Consider the following 20,456-nt stretch of genomic DNA (forward strand, 5'->3'; position numbering starts at 1 on the left):
AAGTGTAATTGACCAGCCCATTTTTTTTTGTGATGGGTACATTTATCAGCACCAGGCAATGACATCTTCTTGAATAATTTCCACCTTGTACTGCTTAGATTAGTTTGGGATAGTAACAACATTACAGTACAGTAAATTATATAGGAAGGTTGTATTTGCCCTTATTTTCCTTTTTCCTGTAGAAGACAATCTCTTATTTTATTATTACACATAGTTTATTTACATGGCCAAAAATATTAAGTCAGCATCCCAGAGTTTTCCGTCATGGCATTAATCCACTTTTTCCTCCTCATTGGCTTGGTCTTTTTGTGTGGGAGAATGTAAAACTTCAAATCGACAAATTCTTGGCTTTGTTATTCGTACAGCCCGCCACACAACACTTCTCGGCATTTTTGCAATCATGAAAATCCACTTACTGCTAATACTAACTACTTTATATGAAGTGCAGCAGGTTGTTTTCCCCACTGTGGGCTTGCCCCATGCACTGTCTGTATGATCATAGCTGATACTGCCCCTTCCATGTTGACTGACAAGTTGAGTCATTTTGAAATAAATATGTTGAAATAAATTGGAGAGACATAAATATGCGAGGAAATTAATAAAAGAGCCAAGGTGCACAGTGTCCTTTGGAAATGAAAACGTCATGAAATAAATAAAAGAGATAAAAAATTAGTAGATACGGTATTTATTTCATGGCTTATTATTTCATATATTTTTTTTATCTGTTTAATTGCTCTTAATTTATTTAATTATCAATTTGTTTATTTAATTTTGTCACATTTGGTTTTCTAAAACATGCCATTGTGTCAAACCACTTCCTAGGCCCAGTCAACTGTTGCGGTGGGCGGGACTTGAACGCTCCATAGCAGTGGTAACCAACCCTGTAGATCTTCACTCCAACCATAACAAAGCGCAATTCATTCAACAGCTAGAGATTTTGTTGAGCTACTAATTAGTAGAGTCAGGTGTGCCAATTTAGGATTGAAATGAAAACCAACAGGACGGTAGATCTCCAGGAATAGGGTTGGTTGCCACTGCTCTATAGGATCACACCTTGCTGACTAGTTATCTATGGTCTATTCAGCTGGATCAGTCAGTGCTTTCCGCTACCGAAATGGGTTGCGCACGTTAGCCGTAGATTCTGTACATTCATTTCTCTTTTGAATTAAAAAGTCTCACCTCAATAAACTGCCACATATTTTAATTGTCTTTCTATTTCCTTGGACGGCTTTAACAACCGAACCACTAAAGCAGCGAATCAAAGAAACGTGTACGTATATTCATGGCGCCCGTGTCTTTTGGGTCCCTGTAATTGTCGCACTTATTGGATATGTAGTTTTTAATAAAGATCTAGTTGAATAGGTGAAACCACGCTGCAACGCGAATTAAGCTACTGTTAAAACTACAAGTACCATGATGCAGCTGATCACCTCCCTTGAGGAAGTTCGGTGAATGTGAAAGCCAACGTGACTTTGCTTGGACTGAGGAAGGGGTTTTCAGGGGAAACAAACATGTCTCACTTTACAAAGAAAAGGAAGTTGGACAAAAGTGTTCAGGATAACTTATATTTCGATAGTTATGCTGATGTAACCATTCACGAAGAAATGATTGCAGACAATGTTCGCACTAATACATACAGAATGGGAATATTGAGGAACAGTAATGCCATCCAGGGCAAAGTCGTTTTGGATGTTGGTGCAGGAACCGGCGTCCTCAGTATATTTTGTGTTCAAGCTGGAGCCAAAAAGGTCTACGCGGTCGAGGCAAGTTCAATCGCTGATCAAGCGACAGAGATCGTGAAACTGAATAACATGGAAGATAGGATCGATGTCATTAAAGGTACGTTAGAGACAATCGATCTGCCGGAGCCTGTGGATGTGATAGTCAGTGAATGGATGGGGTATGCTTTGCTCCATGAATCCATGCTAAACTCTGTGCTTTTTGCGCGTGACAAATGGTTAAAACCTGGGGGCCTCATTTTACCCTCCAAAGCAGATCTTTATATTGCACCTATAAACGATTTGGTGGTGGAGGACCGGTTACATTTCTGGAGTACAGTGAAAGACCAGTATGGTGTAGACATGTCTTGTATGTCTGACTTCGCAAGAAAATGTATCATGAACAACGATATCACTGTGAACTTGGTGACCGTAGAGGACGTACTCTCTCACCCATCTAAATTTGCCGAGTTAGATTTGCACACGGTGACGGAAGAACAACTGAAACGTGTGCAAGGTAACTTTGGATGTGAGTGCTTCGGTTCCTCCAGTGTCAATGCCTTCTGTGTGTGGTTTACCGTAAGTTTTCCGGGAGAAGAAAAACCCCTAGTCCTATCAACATCCCCGTTCAATCCGGAAACTCACTGGAAGCAAGCAGTGTTGTATCTTCACGAGCCCGTTGATGTGATCCAGGACACGAAGATCACAGGGGAGATAACCATGTACCCCTCTGAGGAAAGTTCCAGACACATATGCGTCCACGTGGACTACACAATAGGAGACCTCAAAAAGAAATCCAAGACTTTTTCCATTCCTGACGGCTATGCAGATGCTCAGTGAACAAAATTATTTTTTTAAAGCGTGTTTACTTTGTGTTCATGTCAACCGTTTATGAATGTGTGCTGTCAAACATTTGAAAAGTGCAGCTCTGACTTCAAAAGTAGAAAAGATCATTTTACCTGCAAATTATGTAATGCGTTATATTAGTTTGTGAACATTGAATTCTGATTATTGTTACTATCTTTGTTTATTTGTAATGTATGTTATTCATATAAGTGGATTTGTGAAAGTTTTCTTAAGTAATGCTCTAACAATTTCTTATTTGGGAATATTTAAAATTTATCTCTTGCTGTACAAGTTGTTGATGCCTGTCCAACCCTGCATATTGTACAGTAGATACCTTGAAATATTCATCACAAAAACAGGAACCAAAACTTGCCTTATCTAAAATATATTGCCTTTTTTCTACCATTTCACTGTAAATGCTTTGATATCGGCACATCTTTAGTTGTGGCAATGACACACATTACTCTGTAATGGTGGCAAGATTAAATAACTTGACAATTTTGTTTACTACTGAGCTGTGTTTCCACACTTGATATTAGTGCATAACTTCATTACATCTAGTTATGTATATTTGATGCACAGGTTACACCGGATGGCCTGTAGCATGATCGACTGTAAACAGATGGAAAAAATACAAATTATTCAGTAATAAGATTTAAGATTGGAGTTCTGAAGAAGTGGTAGCCTACTTGTTACATAAGCTAAGAGTAATGTTTTAGGAAATTGTGCAAAGCACTGATATTGGTTATGGCTTTCACTTAAAAACTGGTTGTTGCTAATATATAATATTCTCTTGCATACAAAGTACTCTCAAAGTGAAGGCCTTGTATCCATTGTATGAAAAAGCAAGGTTGCAGATTATTATTGTTATTATTATTATTATTATTATTATTATCGTTGAAAATATTGGTGCCCAGTGTGTGGCTGAACTTACTCAATTTCCACCCTAATTTGGAATGTCAATTTATTTCCAGCTGTATACGTGAACGGACCCCACAGCTGATTCTACAGAGTGTGGACATCCACAGTTTTGCAAAACGTGGTGTAGCTAGCCTGCTTCTTTTCACACTGCAGCCCACAGCCAATATCGCACAGAATTAATTAAGAGACCTTTTGTGTACAGCTTTAACATTTAGCACACAGGCTCCTTAACTGAATGAGCCACCCAGCAGCCTGTTTGAATTATTTTTTATATGTAAAATGACAAAGCACTGGCCTTCCCATTTTCAGCAATGTCATTTCACTGCAGATGCAATTTCTTTGTACATTAGGGTATTCCACTGGTTGGCACTAAGGGAACATTCACAGTCGAAAGCTTGCCATTGAAACTAAGCTGCATTCGAAAATGAATGGCAAAGATGTTTCATGCAATCATACATGGAGCATTTACCCAATCTTCTCCATAAAGAACAGAAAGGCACTTAAACATATGTAATTTCAGAACTTCCTCATTCTAATCTATGAATGTCAGCACTGATAATTCAGTGTGCAGATCATACCCATTCCATATTCAGCATAGAGCCATTTGATATGGATGATGTTCAGTGATATCATTGGAATGGTAATTACTTTGAAATTTAGGCAGATATCTGACTCTGTCTGACCATCTTTTTCTTTCAGCCCAGTAAGATTTTCCTACTGAAGTTAATGGTACGTATTGGAGGAGGTAACTCTTGGTCTGTCTTAGATTAAGGCTATGTGGAGATTTCTTCAAAATGCTATTGCAGAATAAAATCACAGTTTATGCCATAATGCATTTTTTTTTTTAAATTCGACCTTTACGTTTTATATTATGGTTTTTGTCTAACCTTTAGATGCATTGAGAGAGATCATAATTCATGTAAAGGAAAGAAGTAGGTTAGGGTAAGGAGGCTGCTGCACAAGTGTGTACTTTAATAGTATTATCAGAGGATAAACCCCACCTCTTTTAGCAAATTTGGTTTGTGTTAGCAGAAGCCAGCTGTTTATTAATACATTATTGTTTATCAGCACCTCTATTGGTTAGACTTATTAGCCATGTATCTCAACTACGTAAGTGCTGGTTCTAACTGGTAGCCCTACAGGCCTGTACATAATTGGTTATGGCTCACCCAAGCACAGAGAATTTATTTTGGAGGGGTTGCCCTTATCTCATTTTGCAAAAAATAAATAAATAAATCAATAAATAAAAATTACTCCTTTGGTCAATTAGGAAGCTGCTATCTGCTGATGTCATGGTGATACAATGACTTCACTGAAAAGAAAGTGGCACCTGGTAGTAGGTTGGTCCTTTGAAATTGACAGGAAACAGACTAACAAATGTCATTGGGTCCTGTAGTAGTAAGATTTCCTTTCTCAGGAACTAAGGGGCCTAGCCCAAACCATGAAAAACAGCCCCAGACCATTATCCTGCCTCCTCCAAACTTTACAGTTGGCACTATGCATTCCATCAAACTCAGATTTATCCATCAAACTGCCAGATTGTGAATCATGATTCTTCCCTCCAGAGAATCTGTTTCCACTGCTCGAGTCCAACGTACTGTGCTTTACACCATTCCAGCTGATGCTTGGCATTGCACATGGTAATCGTAGGTTTGGGTATGGCTGCCCGGCTATGGAAACCCATTCCATTAAGCTCTTGACATTGGTAGTTTGGGACTAAGGACAGATGATTTTTATTTGGTACGCGCTTCAGCACTTGGCAGTCCTGTTCTGTGAGCTTGGGTGGCCTACTGAACTGTTGTTGCTCATATACGTTTCCACTTCACAATAACAGCACCTACAGTTGACTGGGGCAGCTCTAGCAGGGCATAAATTTGACAAACTGACTTGTTGACAATGCCACGTTGAAAGTCACTGAGCTCTTCAGTACGACCAATTCTACTGCCAGTGTTTGTCAAGAGAGATGGCATGGCTGTTCGCTTGATTTTATGCATCTGTTAGTAATGAGTGGGGCTGAAATAGCTGAAACCACTAATTAGAACAGGTATCCACATACTTTTGAAAATGTAGTGTACCTATAATATTCTTTCTCTTGGAAGGTATCACTGACTTTGATAGAGGGTTTGTGTGGCGGTTCCTAATCATCCCAGCCAAGGTACAAGTAAAATACAATTGAAGTTTATAAATTATGCCTGTAGAATTCTGCATTGACTGTGTGCACAGACAAAAAGCATGGATGCCATGTTCCAGGTATAGCATATAAAATATATAAAATAAAGAGCTCACTATGTTTGTTAGGGCTCCTTTTAAAATATCTCTGTAGCCTCTTTTGTCAAAGCATGCATATTTATGAGCAAAATGGGCACTAAGCATTCCATGTTACTTTGTCAGTGAAAAGTGAAACTGCATGATTATGTCAGTAAGCTCCACATCTTACCATTATCAGTTAGCTACTTGAATTGCATGGAATTGGAAGATGGTGGAGATTTGTCATAAATTACGTCTATTCTCACATGTTCCCATGTTTTTTGCCTGCTTCCACAGGGCTAGTGGCACAAAACTGTGAACTGACTGTGGTATAAATGTGAGCTGGTAGTGTTGGTAAGAGCTCCATCTCAGCTGCAGTTATAGGCTATTCTACTACATACACTTTGACAAAACATCTTCTGGCTGTGAAAGTGTTTATTTCTTTACTGTTGTCTTGAAAGCACTTTAATTACATTACTTTCGGTTGGTTAAATTTGACCAATGTTGCCACGGGTATGTGGTGGTGTTCAACAGCTGGATTGCCCATTGCACTCCGAGATCTCAGATTTAATGGAAATGTCAGGTATGATATTAGCTTCAAGCAAGTGCTGAACTGTGTGCTGGACTTTCTCTTGAGTCATTTACCTCAGTTAAATGTTAAACTAATTATTATTCAAGGTTTGGCTAGTTTTTAATCCTTTTTAAAGAATATAAATTACATTGCAACCCTGGAATAGGATTATTTTGCTTGTATTGCATAGCAATTGTGTGAAGAATCAATACTGCCATGCATCTATTCAAACTTATACAATGTTCATCCAGGAGTGAAGGCACGTTTGACAAGAAGATTAATGTTAAACTTAAAGCTGCAAAGAGGAAAGCCATAGGTCCCTCAAGGGCTTGCAGTGAATTGTATTTAATACTGCCTTCCTCCCAGTGTTTTCTATGCGCCAAAAAGTAAACAGAACTACAAATAAAATGTAAAGTATACAGTTAGCTGTATTATGTTTTGGATAAACTTAAAAAAAAACATTTGCTCTGTACTTCACAATTTTAGATTCTCAGCCATTATATAAGAGTATTTCATACACTTTTGTTTCACCATATAGATATAGCTATTTTTATTTATAAATCCCCCCCCCCCCCCACCCCCACATTTTAGGACACCAAAATGTTTGGGACATGTCCTTTGCATGCAATGACTCCCATAGACATCATCAGCTGCCAGGCCTGTGAAGCAGCCATCTTCAGCTCCTGCTTGTTTCATGGGCTAGCCTTAAGTTTTCTCTTCAACATGAAATGCATGTCCAGTTGCATTCAGATCGGGTGTATGACTTAGCCTGTCAAGAATTTTCCAGTTTTTGGCTTTGAATACCTCTTTGTTATTTTAGCAGTGGCAGCCATCATGCTCAAACCAAAGGGCTGGCTATCAAACTGTTGCCACCATGTATGACGTGGCCCCCTATGACATCCATCAATCCATCCATTATCTATACCTGCTTATCCTGGGCAGAGTCACGGGGGGTGCTGGAGCCTATCCCAGTGCACACTGGGAGAGGTAGGAATACACCCTGGACAGGCTGCCAATCTATCGCAGAGCACACACACCATTCACTCAGACACTCATACCTATGGGCAATTTAGAGTTTCCAATTAGCCTACCTGCATGTCTTTGGACTGTGAAGGGAAACCAGAGTACTCAGAGGAAACCAACACGGACATGGGGAGAACATGCAAACTCCACACAGAAAGGCCCAGCCTGGATTCGAACCCTGGACCTTCTTGCGACAGGGCTTCCCACAGCACCACCATACTGTCAGATAAAAAATATTTCCGCACATATATTGGTGGTTAATTTATACTTCATATTTATTTTTATTAATTTTTTTTCATTATTTTTTTCTGTGGTCTGATTTTTTCCCCTAGCACACAGACAAAGATATAGATGTATTTATTTCCCAAAATATGCTGTAATGTCATATCTTTGCACTATAGTTGGTAACTGTGTATGGGTATTGAGCAAGGAATTCTGAGTTTTTAGGGCTGGTTATTCAGGCTTTTTTGTTTTTTAACACATTTTGTATGCATGGAGTTCATAAGAGAAAGCACGGAGGGTCGCACTGAGTATATAGATTTGGCGTGCAATACAGTGTTGAGGAAACCAGCTGAACTGCACGTCTTTGGCAGAAAGTTACAAGAATGGTTAGTCTACATATGTACCATTGAGATGATATAAGAAAAAATCACATAATTAAAATAAATACATTGACATAAAATAACATCTGGATATGTCATGATTGCATTGCTCTTATTTTATAAGCTATATGTATGTATTATGAATGAGTCTTCAGTTCAAAACCATTTGGACAAGCTACACATTTGGGATGGATTCATGATATTTCTAATATTTAAAAAAAAAAACTATAATGATGTTGAAGATGGAAGATTGTAGATTACTTTAATATATCTTAAGGGAAATGCTGCATGCTTTAATTATGACATAGCCTACACCTCCAATATCCAGATGCAAATCAGGCAGAAATCATCCATTAATATAGCCTATTGCATTTATGTTCTTTTCCGTCATAATTACAACACATTCAGAGGTCACCCGGGTTGAATGAATGAGTCATTTTTTATCTTGTTCTGCCGACATGCAACCCATCTCTAATGGGTTTATAAGACACTGTATCATACCCTGACGAAGGCAAGTAAGCTAAGAGGCTTAGGATTGGTACATCTTTTTAACCTCCTATGAACATACCGCTATATTAATCAAAAAAAAAAAAACTTTCCCTCAACAAAGAGTGCCGTGGAATTTTTTTTTCTTTGCATCAATCTATTAAATTGACCACTTTCATAGAGCTTATGGCTTATTCTTATTATTTATATAGGACATTTTACTAAGGATTTGTCGCAAAACGCTTTTACCCTAACCTAAACCCCCACAGTGCAAGCCGGAGGCAATAGTGGCAAGGGAAAACTCCCTGGAAGAAATGCTGGAAGAAACCTTTGAGGGAACCAGGCGCAGGGGGGTCTGGCAGGGTTGCATGAAGCGTCTGAAGGTGGCAGTCCAGGAGTGGTGAGACAGGCTGGAGTGGTGGATGGGGTACAGACAGTAAGCTTCGGGGTGACTTATCCAGTGAGGATAAGTAATTATTGTAAGGTTAAAGCACCAGAGACAGACAATGAAAACAACGCATACATTTGTCCATAAACAACAAGTTTATTTTTTGACAAAACGGTCCAGAATTTGCAACTGTTGAAGCAAATATGATGGACAGACAACAAATCTAGGGCAGTTGTTACTGGTGCAGGAAAATGGATTCCAGCTCACTCTCAGAACATGCACAATCTGCACACAAGGCTACATCATAATCAGCCTCAGACAGGCAAGTCGGCCCGAGCATGGTACAAATCCACATAGTGTGTGGGCCCATCATAATCCCTTTTCAATCATGCACTTTTTGGATTATAGTTCTATTTATTTCTTACCAAGCATTGTTTCACTTAATATGATATTGCAATTTAGGCAAGTCCAGTTATGGGGGGGGTTTAAGGCACCTTATGAAACAGGTTTTTAGACCACAGATTGGCATGAGGAGCTTGTGGGGGCACAGATGATAATAAATTCTGGGCAAGGATGTTTTTTCCTCACCTGCAGAATGCATTTGTGATTTGTTGCCAGATGGTTGCAACATGCAGTGAATTGACCTAAAATGTCTGAATGCCCTTTGTATTGAGTCTTTGAGACAGTTCAGTGCAAAAACAGCAGTCGGCATCATTTCTGCAATGCTCAATAGGCATATTACAGTAAACAAAGAATGTTGTAGATGACTAATAACAGACGGCATTCCCACGTGACTGCCGGCCCATGTCAACTGCAGTGCCAGTTATTGAACTTCTTCATAGATTTTTAGATGCATGGCTTTGCTGAGTGCAAAATAGTAAGCAGCAATGGTGCGGAAGCTTTTCAGTCAATGGAGGAGGTAGTGAATTGGAGTCTCGGAGCGTGTGTGGTGCATTACATTACACTATTGATCTGGTTACCAGATGCCTCAATACAGGGTTACTTACATGGCTTACATTTCATATATTACCCATTAAAATGGCTGAGTATTTACAATACAGGTGATATGCATTTCTCAAGGGTACGACAGCCTGGCTATTTCTTGGATTCAAACCTGAAACGTTATGGTTAAGTCAAGTTCCCTTATGGTTACAGTACATCACATTGCCAGTACTGTAGAGTACTAGCAATAGTAGTACTAGTAATAGTTTTGGAAATTTCTATACTGGAAATTGCTTACAGGTTATTAGAAGATGGATTTTTCATTTGAGGGATTCAATCATATTTAATCATTTTCATTAATTTACTGTTTTATAAGTACTTTATTAGAGGAGACGGAGGCTTCATGAGAAAAATGTTTTATAGACAAGGTTAAAATGGTGCATGGCACAGTATCAGAAAATGCCATCTGTTTCATAACAGATATAATATGTACACACTTGTATGTTATAATATTGTCATTGAGCTCAGATTGCCTTAGATTGCCTTTTAATTACAATGCACACAGTTCTCTCCAAAAGTATGGGAACAGTAGAGTGAAATTTGTTGTTTTTATTTTGAGAAAAAAAAATACAACTGTTCTCAATATCTGATTGAACTGGTCAAGCAGCAGCATTATGTGCATGGGAAGCAAGAAGTAATATAACATAAAAGAAAGACCCAATTGCATACCTGCATCCTCATAAACTGAAATGGAAGCATTGTTTTTTACATGCTCCCACTGAGGTTGAGATTAGCCATCGTAATAAAAATATAGGCCTTGTCAGGAAACTCAGTCTCATCCCTAAATTCTGCAGAGACCGTCTTTAATCCCACTGGGTACTGGCCAAAATAACCCGTTGTCATCACCCATTTGACTTCTTTTATACTGAAAAAAAAAAGGTTTTGTGAAATGTTGAATAGGGAAACTGTCTGGCAGACTTATATACTTACAGTATGTTGACGCTCTGTCACTAATATGTAGAAAGGTAAAGATATCTTTATTGTTCCTCTTTAAGTAAGAGAAATTGTGTGTATACTATATATTTTTGTTTATCAGTTATTTTCAATCCAATAAACTACTTTTGTGTCAGAGTGCGCTTCTGCATACAGTATCAAAAATATATTTTAGAAGAATATTCCTTCTTAGTTTTATGATGTAAGATGTGCTCATAGGAAAAGGGCATATTTGTTTTAGATTGCAGTGATAGTCCTTTACCATGCAAATTATAAATGATAACAATTTAAATGATAACTTACAATTTTAGATTTCCCAAAACATTTAAATATTTGACTGGAAATATTAAATATAGCATTTATTTGTTATTGCAATCTTTAATCATCATTTACACTCAAGAAAGCTAATGCTGAAACGTTTGTCTTAGTCTTCTATTAAAACTTAATGCTTCAAGCGTGTTTCAGGCATCTTTTTGTATGCAGAGCCTTTTTTTTATTCTTCTTTGATTCATTACTGTTTTGGCATTTATGCACCCAGTTTAAGTCTGTGCACAGTAATTTAGATTTTTTTCAGTCTTTAATCATAAACCACACTAAACCAATCCTAAAATGAAACTAAACCACCTACAGTGATCTTATTTCAGGTATTTTGGGGTTTTAAAGAGATTGCCCAATTTTAAAGTTAATACACAAACTGCTATGTAGCGTACGGTGGTGTTATGTAGCAGTTTAACTTTTAACGAGCCAACATGCCTTCTATCATCATTTTCTATGTAACAACGATGGTGTATTCACAGTTATTTGCAATTGAGAAGGCTACATTTTAAATATTGAAGCATATTTGAATAATAATAATGATAATAATGAAATAATTCTATTCATATATGATTGTCCTGCCTGATGTGTGCCATTCTATTATTTTTCATGATATCTGGATGGAATATGTGCTGCTGGGTGGCTCATCTTGTTGAGGCAGTGTTCAGACACATGGATGGGCCCCAGTGTGGAACTGAATCTGATCTATGCCAGGGTGGACTGTCAGCAGCTCGGTACGGTGAATCACAATTTTCTATAGCGTTGCTCAGGGACAGGACGGTTTCAGTCTGCCTGGATGACAGCGTCTTGTCACACATCAGCGACCCCCACTGGCTGATAGAGAGCCTGCAAGTACTGTATCTGTTGAGCCACACATGAAGTGCCATCCTGTGTAATCAGAAGTGATTTATTATTATTATGATTATTTTTTTATTATTATTTATTTTTTTATTTTACAATTTTTAATTATATATATATATATATATATATATAACGCTAATTATCACCTATTGCCCATTTCAACTTGCCATAGTTCACACGTTGTAGCCAACAAGAAGGCTGTTGTATATGTATTCTACGAAGCTAGACAATGCTATGGATGGTGTGAGGCATAATGTAGCTAACTACTGTGTGATCTGTTTGAAACAGAGCCACCGATAGAATTTAGTTTGTGGACATTTTCAGCACTAGAATATAAGTATTCCATTTAGGGTTTTGCAATTCAAGCACCGACATGGTCTCTATATTGTACATTTGACAGGCAAACTCATGTGTAAGCATTTGCTACTGGGTTGCATTGTGCTTTTTACGCCACATTAAGTATTCTCCACTGAGGTAAATGCAGGACAGTCTGTGATGATGTATGTCTAGAAAAAACATAAACAACTCGCTAAATAATGTATGCTAACCTACAACACTTGTTTGTTCTAAACTGTGAACTGGCAGGTAGAATTGTAAGGAATGAGTGTTAATAAGCATCATAAATATAGGCACATAATATAGACACATACAACCGCATTCAGGCAGGCGTGCGCGTGCACACACACACCTACACATACACAGACAAACAAGCCTGCGCCGACGTACTGTTCGAGGTGACATAAGGAAATATTGGGGTAGCTTCCGAAACAAAGAAATCCGTTTTTTATCCTGACATCAAGCAAGAAACACAGTCTCTTATGCTGGGCTGTTTGGTTAAGTACAGTTAATAGTTTCGTCGGTTGTTGAACTATTTAAATCGCTGTATCGATGGTCTGTAGGATCATTCTGCTCTGTCAGCTGAAAAGAAAAGAAAAAAACATGGGGAGCTGCCATGTACCTGAAATGAAACTAAAGCAAAAACTGAAGAAATAAATAGTTATCAGTGTACAACACAACCAGCTAGGCCTGCATTATGATCTGAACACTGCATCCTTTTCATAATCAGGTTGTGTTTCGTTTTTTTTTCGTTTTTTTGTTTGTTTGATATTGTGTGCGTATATATATATATATATATATATATATATGTGTGTGTGTGTGTTTGTGTGTGTGTGTGTGTGCGCGCGCGCGTGTGTACGATATATATATATATATATATATATATATATATATATATATATATAGTAAAACTGCACGTTAGTTCCAATGACTGGCTTTCATCTTGATTTCGTTTTTATTGTTCTTATTTCTATTCTTTTTTAATACAAAATATATAACAATAACGATAACTAATTATTGAGTAAACCATCCAATAATTTATTTTACCGAAGTTTGATACGTGTTATAAAATTCGGTATATGAAAGAGAGAGAGAGAGAGAGAGAGAGGGGGGGGGGGGAGGGAGGTCGCGCGCAACCTTGTGAAGCAAACACAGGGGGTTTACCCTATAAGGTAATAAGGGGTGTCCTATTTATTTTTACAACTAAATATGTAACATAACACTGATTTTGCTACGTTTTACTACATTTTCAATTCCCGTAGAGGCTAAATGTAGGCTAGTACAAAGTTGTACTAAGGAGTTTGCGTAAATGTGCTGGTGCCTGCGTAAAGTGTCCGAGTAGTGTTTCTCTGCTAGAGACGGCTAAAATGTGGTCCCGTAGCATTGCATTTTTTATAATCATAAGACACATGCTTTAAACAATTATTACATTCCTGGATTGAATCACTCTTGTTTAAGCACGCTAACTATCAAGGAGCGCTCTCGGGTAAAACGATGAATATATCACATTTCCGGACCTGATCATTTTAACCAACACATGCGGTGAACAGTGTTCTCATGACGCTACAATATATTTGTCTTTACTAACCCTCCGACAAAGTCACGTTAAGCTAGGCTGTGCAAATGTGTGTAACTTTTAATGAGAGAGCTGTGTGCACACAAACCTAAAAAAATACGACCATTTGGTGTAGTATATCAGATACAATCTATCTTTATGCATACTGGTGAATTTACGGTATTGCGTTTTAAAATGCATGCATTTCACCGACCTAGATGAGGGACTAAATTTGCGCTTTCTTAGTGAGTATAAAACCGAAATTAAAGTGGTTGCCTGTCTGCATCACCCTGCCACTGAATTTGTTTGGCTTGTTGTTTTACCATTGGAGTGGCGTTTGTGTCTTCGATTCTTCCACTCCTGGAGAGCTGTGGGGAGAGTTGTTCGTTCTTGAGCAAATCTTTTTGACTGCAGTCCACAAAGGTTTAAGTCCGAAACCAACACGTGCTTGAGCTCGTCACATTCTTCTTCTGAGTCGGATGGAATGACGCCTTGAAAGGAAAGTATAGGTGCGGGAAACTTTTTGTTGTTGTTGTGATGTAAGCCTTCAGACAAACTTTTGACGCGATATTTCAGGGAAAACCTATGTGCAGCGTATATGATTGAACACCCGTGATCATATACAAATTAATAGATAAGAGTGGCATGTATAAAAATTGCCTATATTGTCTAGAAATAATTATTAGGCACAGTAAGTAGGCTACAGAAAGGAACCGTTTGCCAGTTGAATCGGGATATGACATTTTGTTTTCATGTGGGCCATTTCTTTCTCTTTCTTTCTTTCTTTCTTTCTTTCTTTCTTTCTTTCTTTCTTGACACATTTGGAACTCCCCCCCCCCCCCCCCCCCCCCCCCCCCCCTCTGCTGCATTATAGCTAGACTGCCAATATGACGCTTTTGACTTGTTTGGTCCTTTATGTCTGCAAACTGACTGAGCCAATATATTCTCCATCTACAGACCGGTATGTCCAGTAAGCCGTTGATTGGTGTGGTTATGTTCACAGGCAGACTAGCTGCTCAAAACTTTTTGATGGCTGTCAGTTTCTGTGTGTGTGTGTGTGTGTGTGCGTTAGTTTTAATTATTTGAGAACTAAATCGTAAGATAGGAAGCATGCACATCAGGGTTGCAGATTTTCCCGTATTTATTTATTTATTTATTTATTTATTTATTTATTTATTTTATTCATTCATTTTAGAATGTGCATGGTAAGTCGGCTGGTTGGTTTTCATATGCAAAGTGCTGAATCTGCATATCAAACTAGTGACTTTTCCTATAGGCCCAAATATGATCTGTGTTGTTCCCATATTGTATCTTAATCAAGCACGCCTTTAATATTCATAAAAAAATATTTTCCCACCCCTTTATTAGCCGTTTAAACCACGTTCTGATTATCACACTCCGTAAACGGATTGCCCTGTCGCTTTGGTCTTCACTTGTCTTATTTAATAGTCTGAGTTATATAATAAGTCATATTGATTGACAGGGCCAAACCAGATTTCTTCCGATGGGAGTTTCTGATGCTTTGTAATTCACCTTCAGAACATGAAAATCGTCTCATCCCTCAGGAAATATAGCCCACATTTGCAACCTTATTTGATAGGAGAAACAAAAAACACATCTTAAGTCAATAATAGTCGTTGTTGTCGTTATATATGACACACACGCACGCACACACGCACGCACAGACACGTTCCCAGTTTTGCTACTTTTTGTCGTGTGAAACTTTCGTAGCATTTTTTTTTTTATTGGCGACCCCTCTGAAGTGATAGCTATGGGGCACTATTTTATTTCTTCAGTTCAGTTCATATAGTTAAATGCTTTGGGGGGTTTTTTTCAACAAATACAGTACAGTATTTTCATAGTTTGGATGCTCAGTCTATTTATATGTTACATTTTAGTTAAACATAACAGATCCCGTCTCCAGCACTTGTGCTTTGTTGTCCATGATCCTCACTGCACATTTATACATTTCTTGACGCGGAATCTATGGATTGAAAGGGTAAATCTGATGTAATGTGTGTATTTACAATAGCCAGTGATATAGACCTACAATAATAGACTATTTGTTGAGTGATATCAATGTAACTATTTGTCTGGCACATATTCTAGTATAAATAGATATGTGGACAAGACATCGTCTAAGACATTTTTTTTTCTTGAGCTGGATGAATGCTCTTCGCTCTAGAATAGTCGTCAACCCCGGGTTTACTGTCAGGGGTTGATCGAATTTTAATACCATCTTGGTTCTCCCGAACGTGACAGTGTGCGGGGTCGCTCCTGAAATGGCTCCCAATACTAATCAGTTGTTTCGGCTGATGTCACTGTTGGCCCTAATTGCGAAAAAATAAAGCCTTAAATGTAAGCAGTGTCTGTGTGTCTTATTTCTCACAGAGACAAAATAAAAGGGCTGACCCAAATAAAGCGGTAGCGTAAATGTCATGGTAGAATTCCTCGACTTTCCTCTTTTGTGTGTCGGATGCTCAGACCTTAGGCTACTGACCTTATTACCATATTTGCAATTTTTCTTTTAAGTGGTCATTGTACTATATAGGCACCGTGGTACGTACGAGAGTATGAGCACGCGCGTGCGCTTCTTTTGAGTATCTGAAAAGACAGGTGTTAATTATGGCAAAACCATTAACTGCGTAACGTCGCGGAGAATGTGGAGGAGCCGCCCATAACCAATTGCGTTTTGTACGAGATATGGCGCATGCGAAACATTAATTGAAACATACGTTCGATTTTCCCCAAAATTATGTGTGAGCTTATCGGATATAGTATTTGGAACACGTGATCATCAAAACGTCGTTATAGAGTAAGAAAGTGCAGGTGCATTCATTTTAACATATGGCGTATAATGCGCAGTCAATTCAAAATCCACATTATTTACTTTAAAACATTTATACAGCGTAACAGATCGTTATAATTGATAAAACAGGACAGGTAAATGCTAGCTTTAGGACCCTGCGGATCGCGCAAGTATTGTGGCAGAAGACTGCTTCCAATCCCTATATTAGCTCGCATTTGGAGAAGATTGCTTATCTCCCATACATCTCTCCTTACAGTGTTAGGTGTTGGCAACGGAAACCCTAATTTCCTCTGCTATGTCCTTTGTCCTCTAACTTCATGTCCCACTGAGATAGCCAACAGAGCGGTGTGAACAGAGAGGATGCTCTAAAGAATTAGGTCTGGACGAATCTATGTGCTGTGTGTTTCATCCAATGGACTCTCCAAATGTGTATCTGTCAACACATCTACATTGCACACTAACACCTCGCACAGAGTAGAGGAATGCGTGGAGGAAGCGCGCTGAGTAAACTGTAGAAGATATTCTAGGCACAAGGGCTAATTGGCGCGATTCTTGTCCCAACTGAGTGTCTGAAACGAGTTCTTAAAGACTCGCGGGGAAAAACATTTCCGCTATCAGGAGTTTATTCTCTTGCTTGTGGATATGGGGAGTGACACAATGAAGATTGCTTGAGAAGTGGGAACCACGCCACGATTTAAAGTTTTGCAAGAGGCTTTTGGGGAAAACTACACAATACTGGCGGTATGTTGGAGAGGCAAGCAGCGGATTTTTGAACAACATTGTAGCTACGGAACGCACTGCCGAAATTCTATATTCCCATGTCATCGCGCTGACCCTGCTCCCCGGACAGTGATAAGTCATTTATTTTGAAGTGGTTGAAATCTCCTCCCCGATCCCGATTGCAAGCTATATGAAGGTGGCACCGTGATTCAACGAAGATTGACGTGTGTTAGGAAACGGCTTAAATCAGTTTATTTAGTCAGCTCATTAAACTCGTGCATCATCAACTTTTTGCATCACATTTTCCCTGAACTCATCACATTGAGATTTAACTCACGCATCTTAAAGAGGATTCAGTGGTCATTTCGGAACTTGTTGAACACTCACAAAGACTGGACCATCGTACCGCGAACACAGAGGGAATCATAAAAAAACTGTAAGTAGCCTAGGTATTTCCGTAAATGTTTCAGTTTTTATTTGTCGGCTACTGCAATGCATCCGCGTAACAGCCTGCGGGTGCTGGAAACCCTACAATTTATTTCGACAGTAGAACTATTCACTGTAATTTTGTGTTATGAGAGAGTTTTCTCATAACTGTCGTTTTATGTAGTATTGCCTCGATTTCCCCATTTGACACTAACTGACATCAACTTCATTTGACTGTAGAATAAATAAATAGCTCGTAATAGAAACATGTATATTTTAAAAACCTATAAAATGGGAAACAAATTGATTCTATGGTGCGTTTAATGATTCATATGCTAATTTTCTTAGGAGTGTACACGCGTAAATTTATTTAATTCCTCGTTCTTTAGGATGCAGCTTTCATTTAGAAAATGCACGTTATATGGCCGATTTTTACAGCGCCCTCTGGTGGGGGTAATCAACCCATTTTATATTGTTATTTGTTGTGAATTCGTAAGATATTAACACGAATTGAAAAATATTTACCAGTATTACTACTTTGAATACAACAACTTAGGGAATAGATTGTATTTAGATTTTCTCTGCGCACAGGAAGAATACCATATAGTAACGATTCTGGCCAACAAACTACGAGGCAACACCAGGCTCCGATGGACAGTTAATTGGAGATGCTTCGAGGTCTTTCTTTTCAAATGTTACTTTGTTTGGGGTTTGACTGAACTAGATTAACAATTTTTCTGACGAACAAACCATAGCAACGCAGGGAGAGCATTTTGCGGTAATTCATAACGTCCATCCCTGTTGTTTTGTTCGGTTACATTCAGAATGAAACTTTGTCCTTGAATATACACTGAATGCAGGTATCTATCTTAGAGTTTTTCATGGGCGCAATAAATGAAATCATGCTCATTGAATATGAAAAGTTAAGACGAGGAATTTGCGTGCTATTTTTTTTAGAAAAAGGCCGAAAGGTATTATTATTATTTTTTTCATTTGAACTATTGTGGATGCAGTGATGTGCCCTGACTGATGTTGTGAAATTTGTTCGTCATTGTTTTAAGCGTTACAAAGTATCATGGATGTATAGGAACTAGTGGGCTGCTTAAACCGCGGGGAAATAGTTGAGGTATTATTGCCATGCAACATATAAATGCATGTGATTGAATTGTTTTAAAGTAGTCATCACACCCATTTCTATATTGTTAATAATTAAATAGTATTTCAGGGAAATATCCAGTCTGAAATAATAACGATGCTAATAAGCAAAACAAAAAAGTGATTTGCTTAATTATATTTTTAATTGAATTTAATTGAAAAGTTACTAATAGTTTGGCATGGATGCATTGTCTATGATTTTATAGGCTTGCTGCAAATGAGCTGCGAATTGCATTAATTAATAATTTGTTTTCCAATAATAACTCATTCTTGTAGTTCTAGATGAATGGTTTATCACCTCGAAAAATTGGCATAATTATGATGATGATTAGTGACCAACTGATTTTACCAGTTACCATTAGAAGGATATAATACTCTTCGTTGTCAACGGGCCACCCTTTTAAAAAGAGTTAATAACTGGCCTATGATAAGAATGTCACATTAGCAAAAGCCAGGTCACATGATTGAGCATTCCATTATTTCATGAAACCACCAGCAGATTTATGGTGTATCCTTAAAAAAAAAAAAAAAATATATATATATATATATATATTATATGTACATCATGGTGAAGTTGGGAATGTCTTATCCTGGTTACTGTGAATGTAAGCATTTATTTCAGATGAAGCTTTTTGTATTTTCCTGAATGCAATACCTTGGTTTGCTTTCACTTAGTGGATGATGTGAGCATTTCAAGCAGTCAGCCAGTGTCACCATGAAAGCTGAATAATATGGTAGCCTTTTAGGAAAAGCGATTTAAATAATGTATACAGTTTTCTGATGTCAAGGGGAAGTGTCTGGTTGGTGGCAGAGACAGTACCTTAGAGAGAAAAGAAGGGGAAGGGAAGGAGCTTTCCCCCCATCGCCTCTGTTCGGAGGCAGGTTTTTTTTTGTATGAACGGAAGAGCCCAACCCCCCATACACGCACACGCACACACACACACACACACACACACACACGGCCGCAGCCACATGCGCCCTCTCATGAGCAATGGAGCTGCCAGAAACAGTACCACAAGAGTCACCCTGTCAAAAGGGCCGGTCCCTCGCACATAAACTGCATGTGGCAGCCTCCAAACCGTGCGAGGGGAGAGCCTGAGCGCAGCTGTGGGCTGAGTCAGGCGTGCCTTGGCAGCCGCACTGAAGGGAATGCTTTATTCAGAGGATCAGGGCTTGTCAGGCTCTCGCAGTCAGATTGTGTCAAGAAGGGCCTGCCACGTTCTGAGGTGTTCGGGGGACAGAAATGAGCCTCTGCTTTGATTTTACCGCTCACTGCCAGGACACATCACTGAAACTGTTGTTACCGCTACAGCTGTCTCCATCAACCATTACAAAAAGAAGAATGGCCGAATGCAGTCTTTAATATGGTGGCATATACATCGAAATGAGTCCTATTACAGCCGCACGATGTTATATTATCCAGTATCAGAGAAATGTTTCCTGTGCTTTTCCTGGTCATGGGAGGAAGGACATTTACGAAATGCTTATTTGGGGCTACTGTCAATTATGATTCTATGGCCAAGTTGCCCTGTGAGCTCTGTG

General features: G+C 38.5%; 2 protein-coding genes across 7 annotated transcripts in view; both read left to right on the forward strand.

Annotated features, from left to right (window-relative positions):
* The first annotated feature begins 1,416 nt into the window (after nt 1-1,416).
* prmt6 (protein arginine methyltransferase 6) lies at nt 1,417-3,078 on the forward strand. The gene has a single exon (XM_035412142.1). It carries the CDS (start codon nt 1,512-1,514, stop codon nt 2,556-2,558), a length of 1,047 nt encoding a protein of 348 aa, XP_035268033.1. The 5' UTR covers nt 1,417-1,511; the 3' UTR covers nt 2,559-3,078.
* Nucleotides 3,079-16,755: 13,677 nt separating this feature from the next.
* The window catches only part of ntng1a (netrin g1a), a 107,218-nt gene continuing 103,517 nt past the window's right edge, over nt 16,756-20,456 (forward strand). For 2 of the 6 annotated variants that reach the window (XM_035412609.1, XM_035412610.1), the window contains exon 1: nt 16,758-17,769. The gene's annotated coding sequence lies outside the window, so the exon portion shown is untranslated. Of the gene's footprint in view, nt 17,770-20,456 lie in introns of all 6 variants that reach the window. The other 4 variants (XM_035412607.1, XM_035412608.1, XM_035412613.1 and 1 more) reach the window with 4 other exon arrangements.

Source organism: Anguilla anguilla, chromosome 4, assembly GCF_013347855.1.
Source record: "Anguilla anguilla isolate fAngAng1 chromosome 4, fAngAng1.pri, whole genome shotgun sequence".
NCBI classification, from domain to species: Eukaryota; Metazoa; Chordata; class Actinopteri; order Anguilliformes; family Anguillidae; genus Anguilla; species Anguilla anguilla.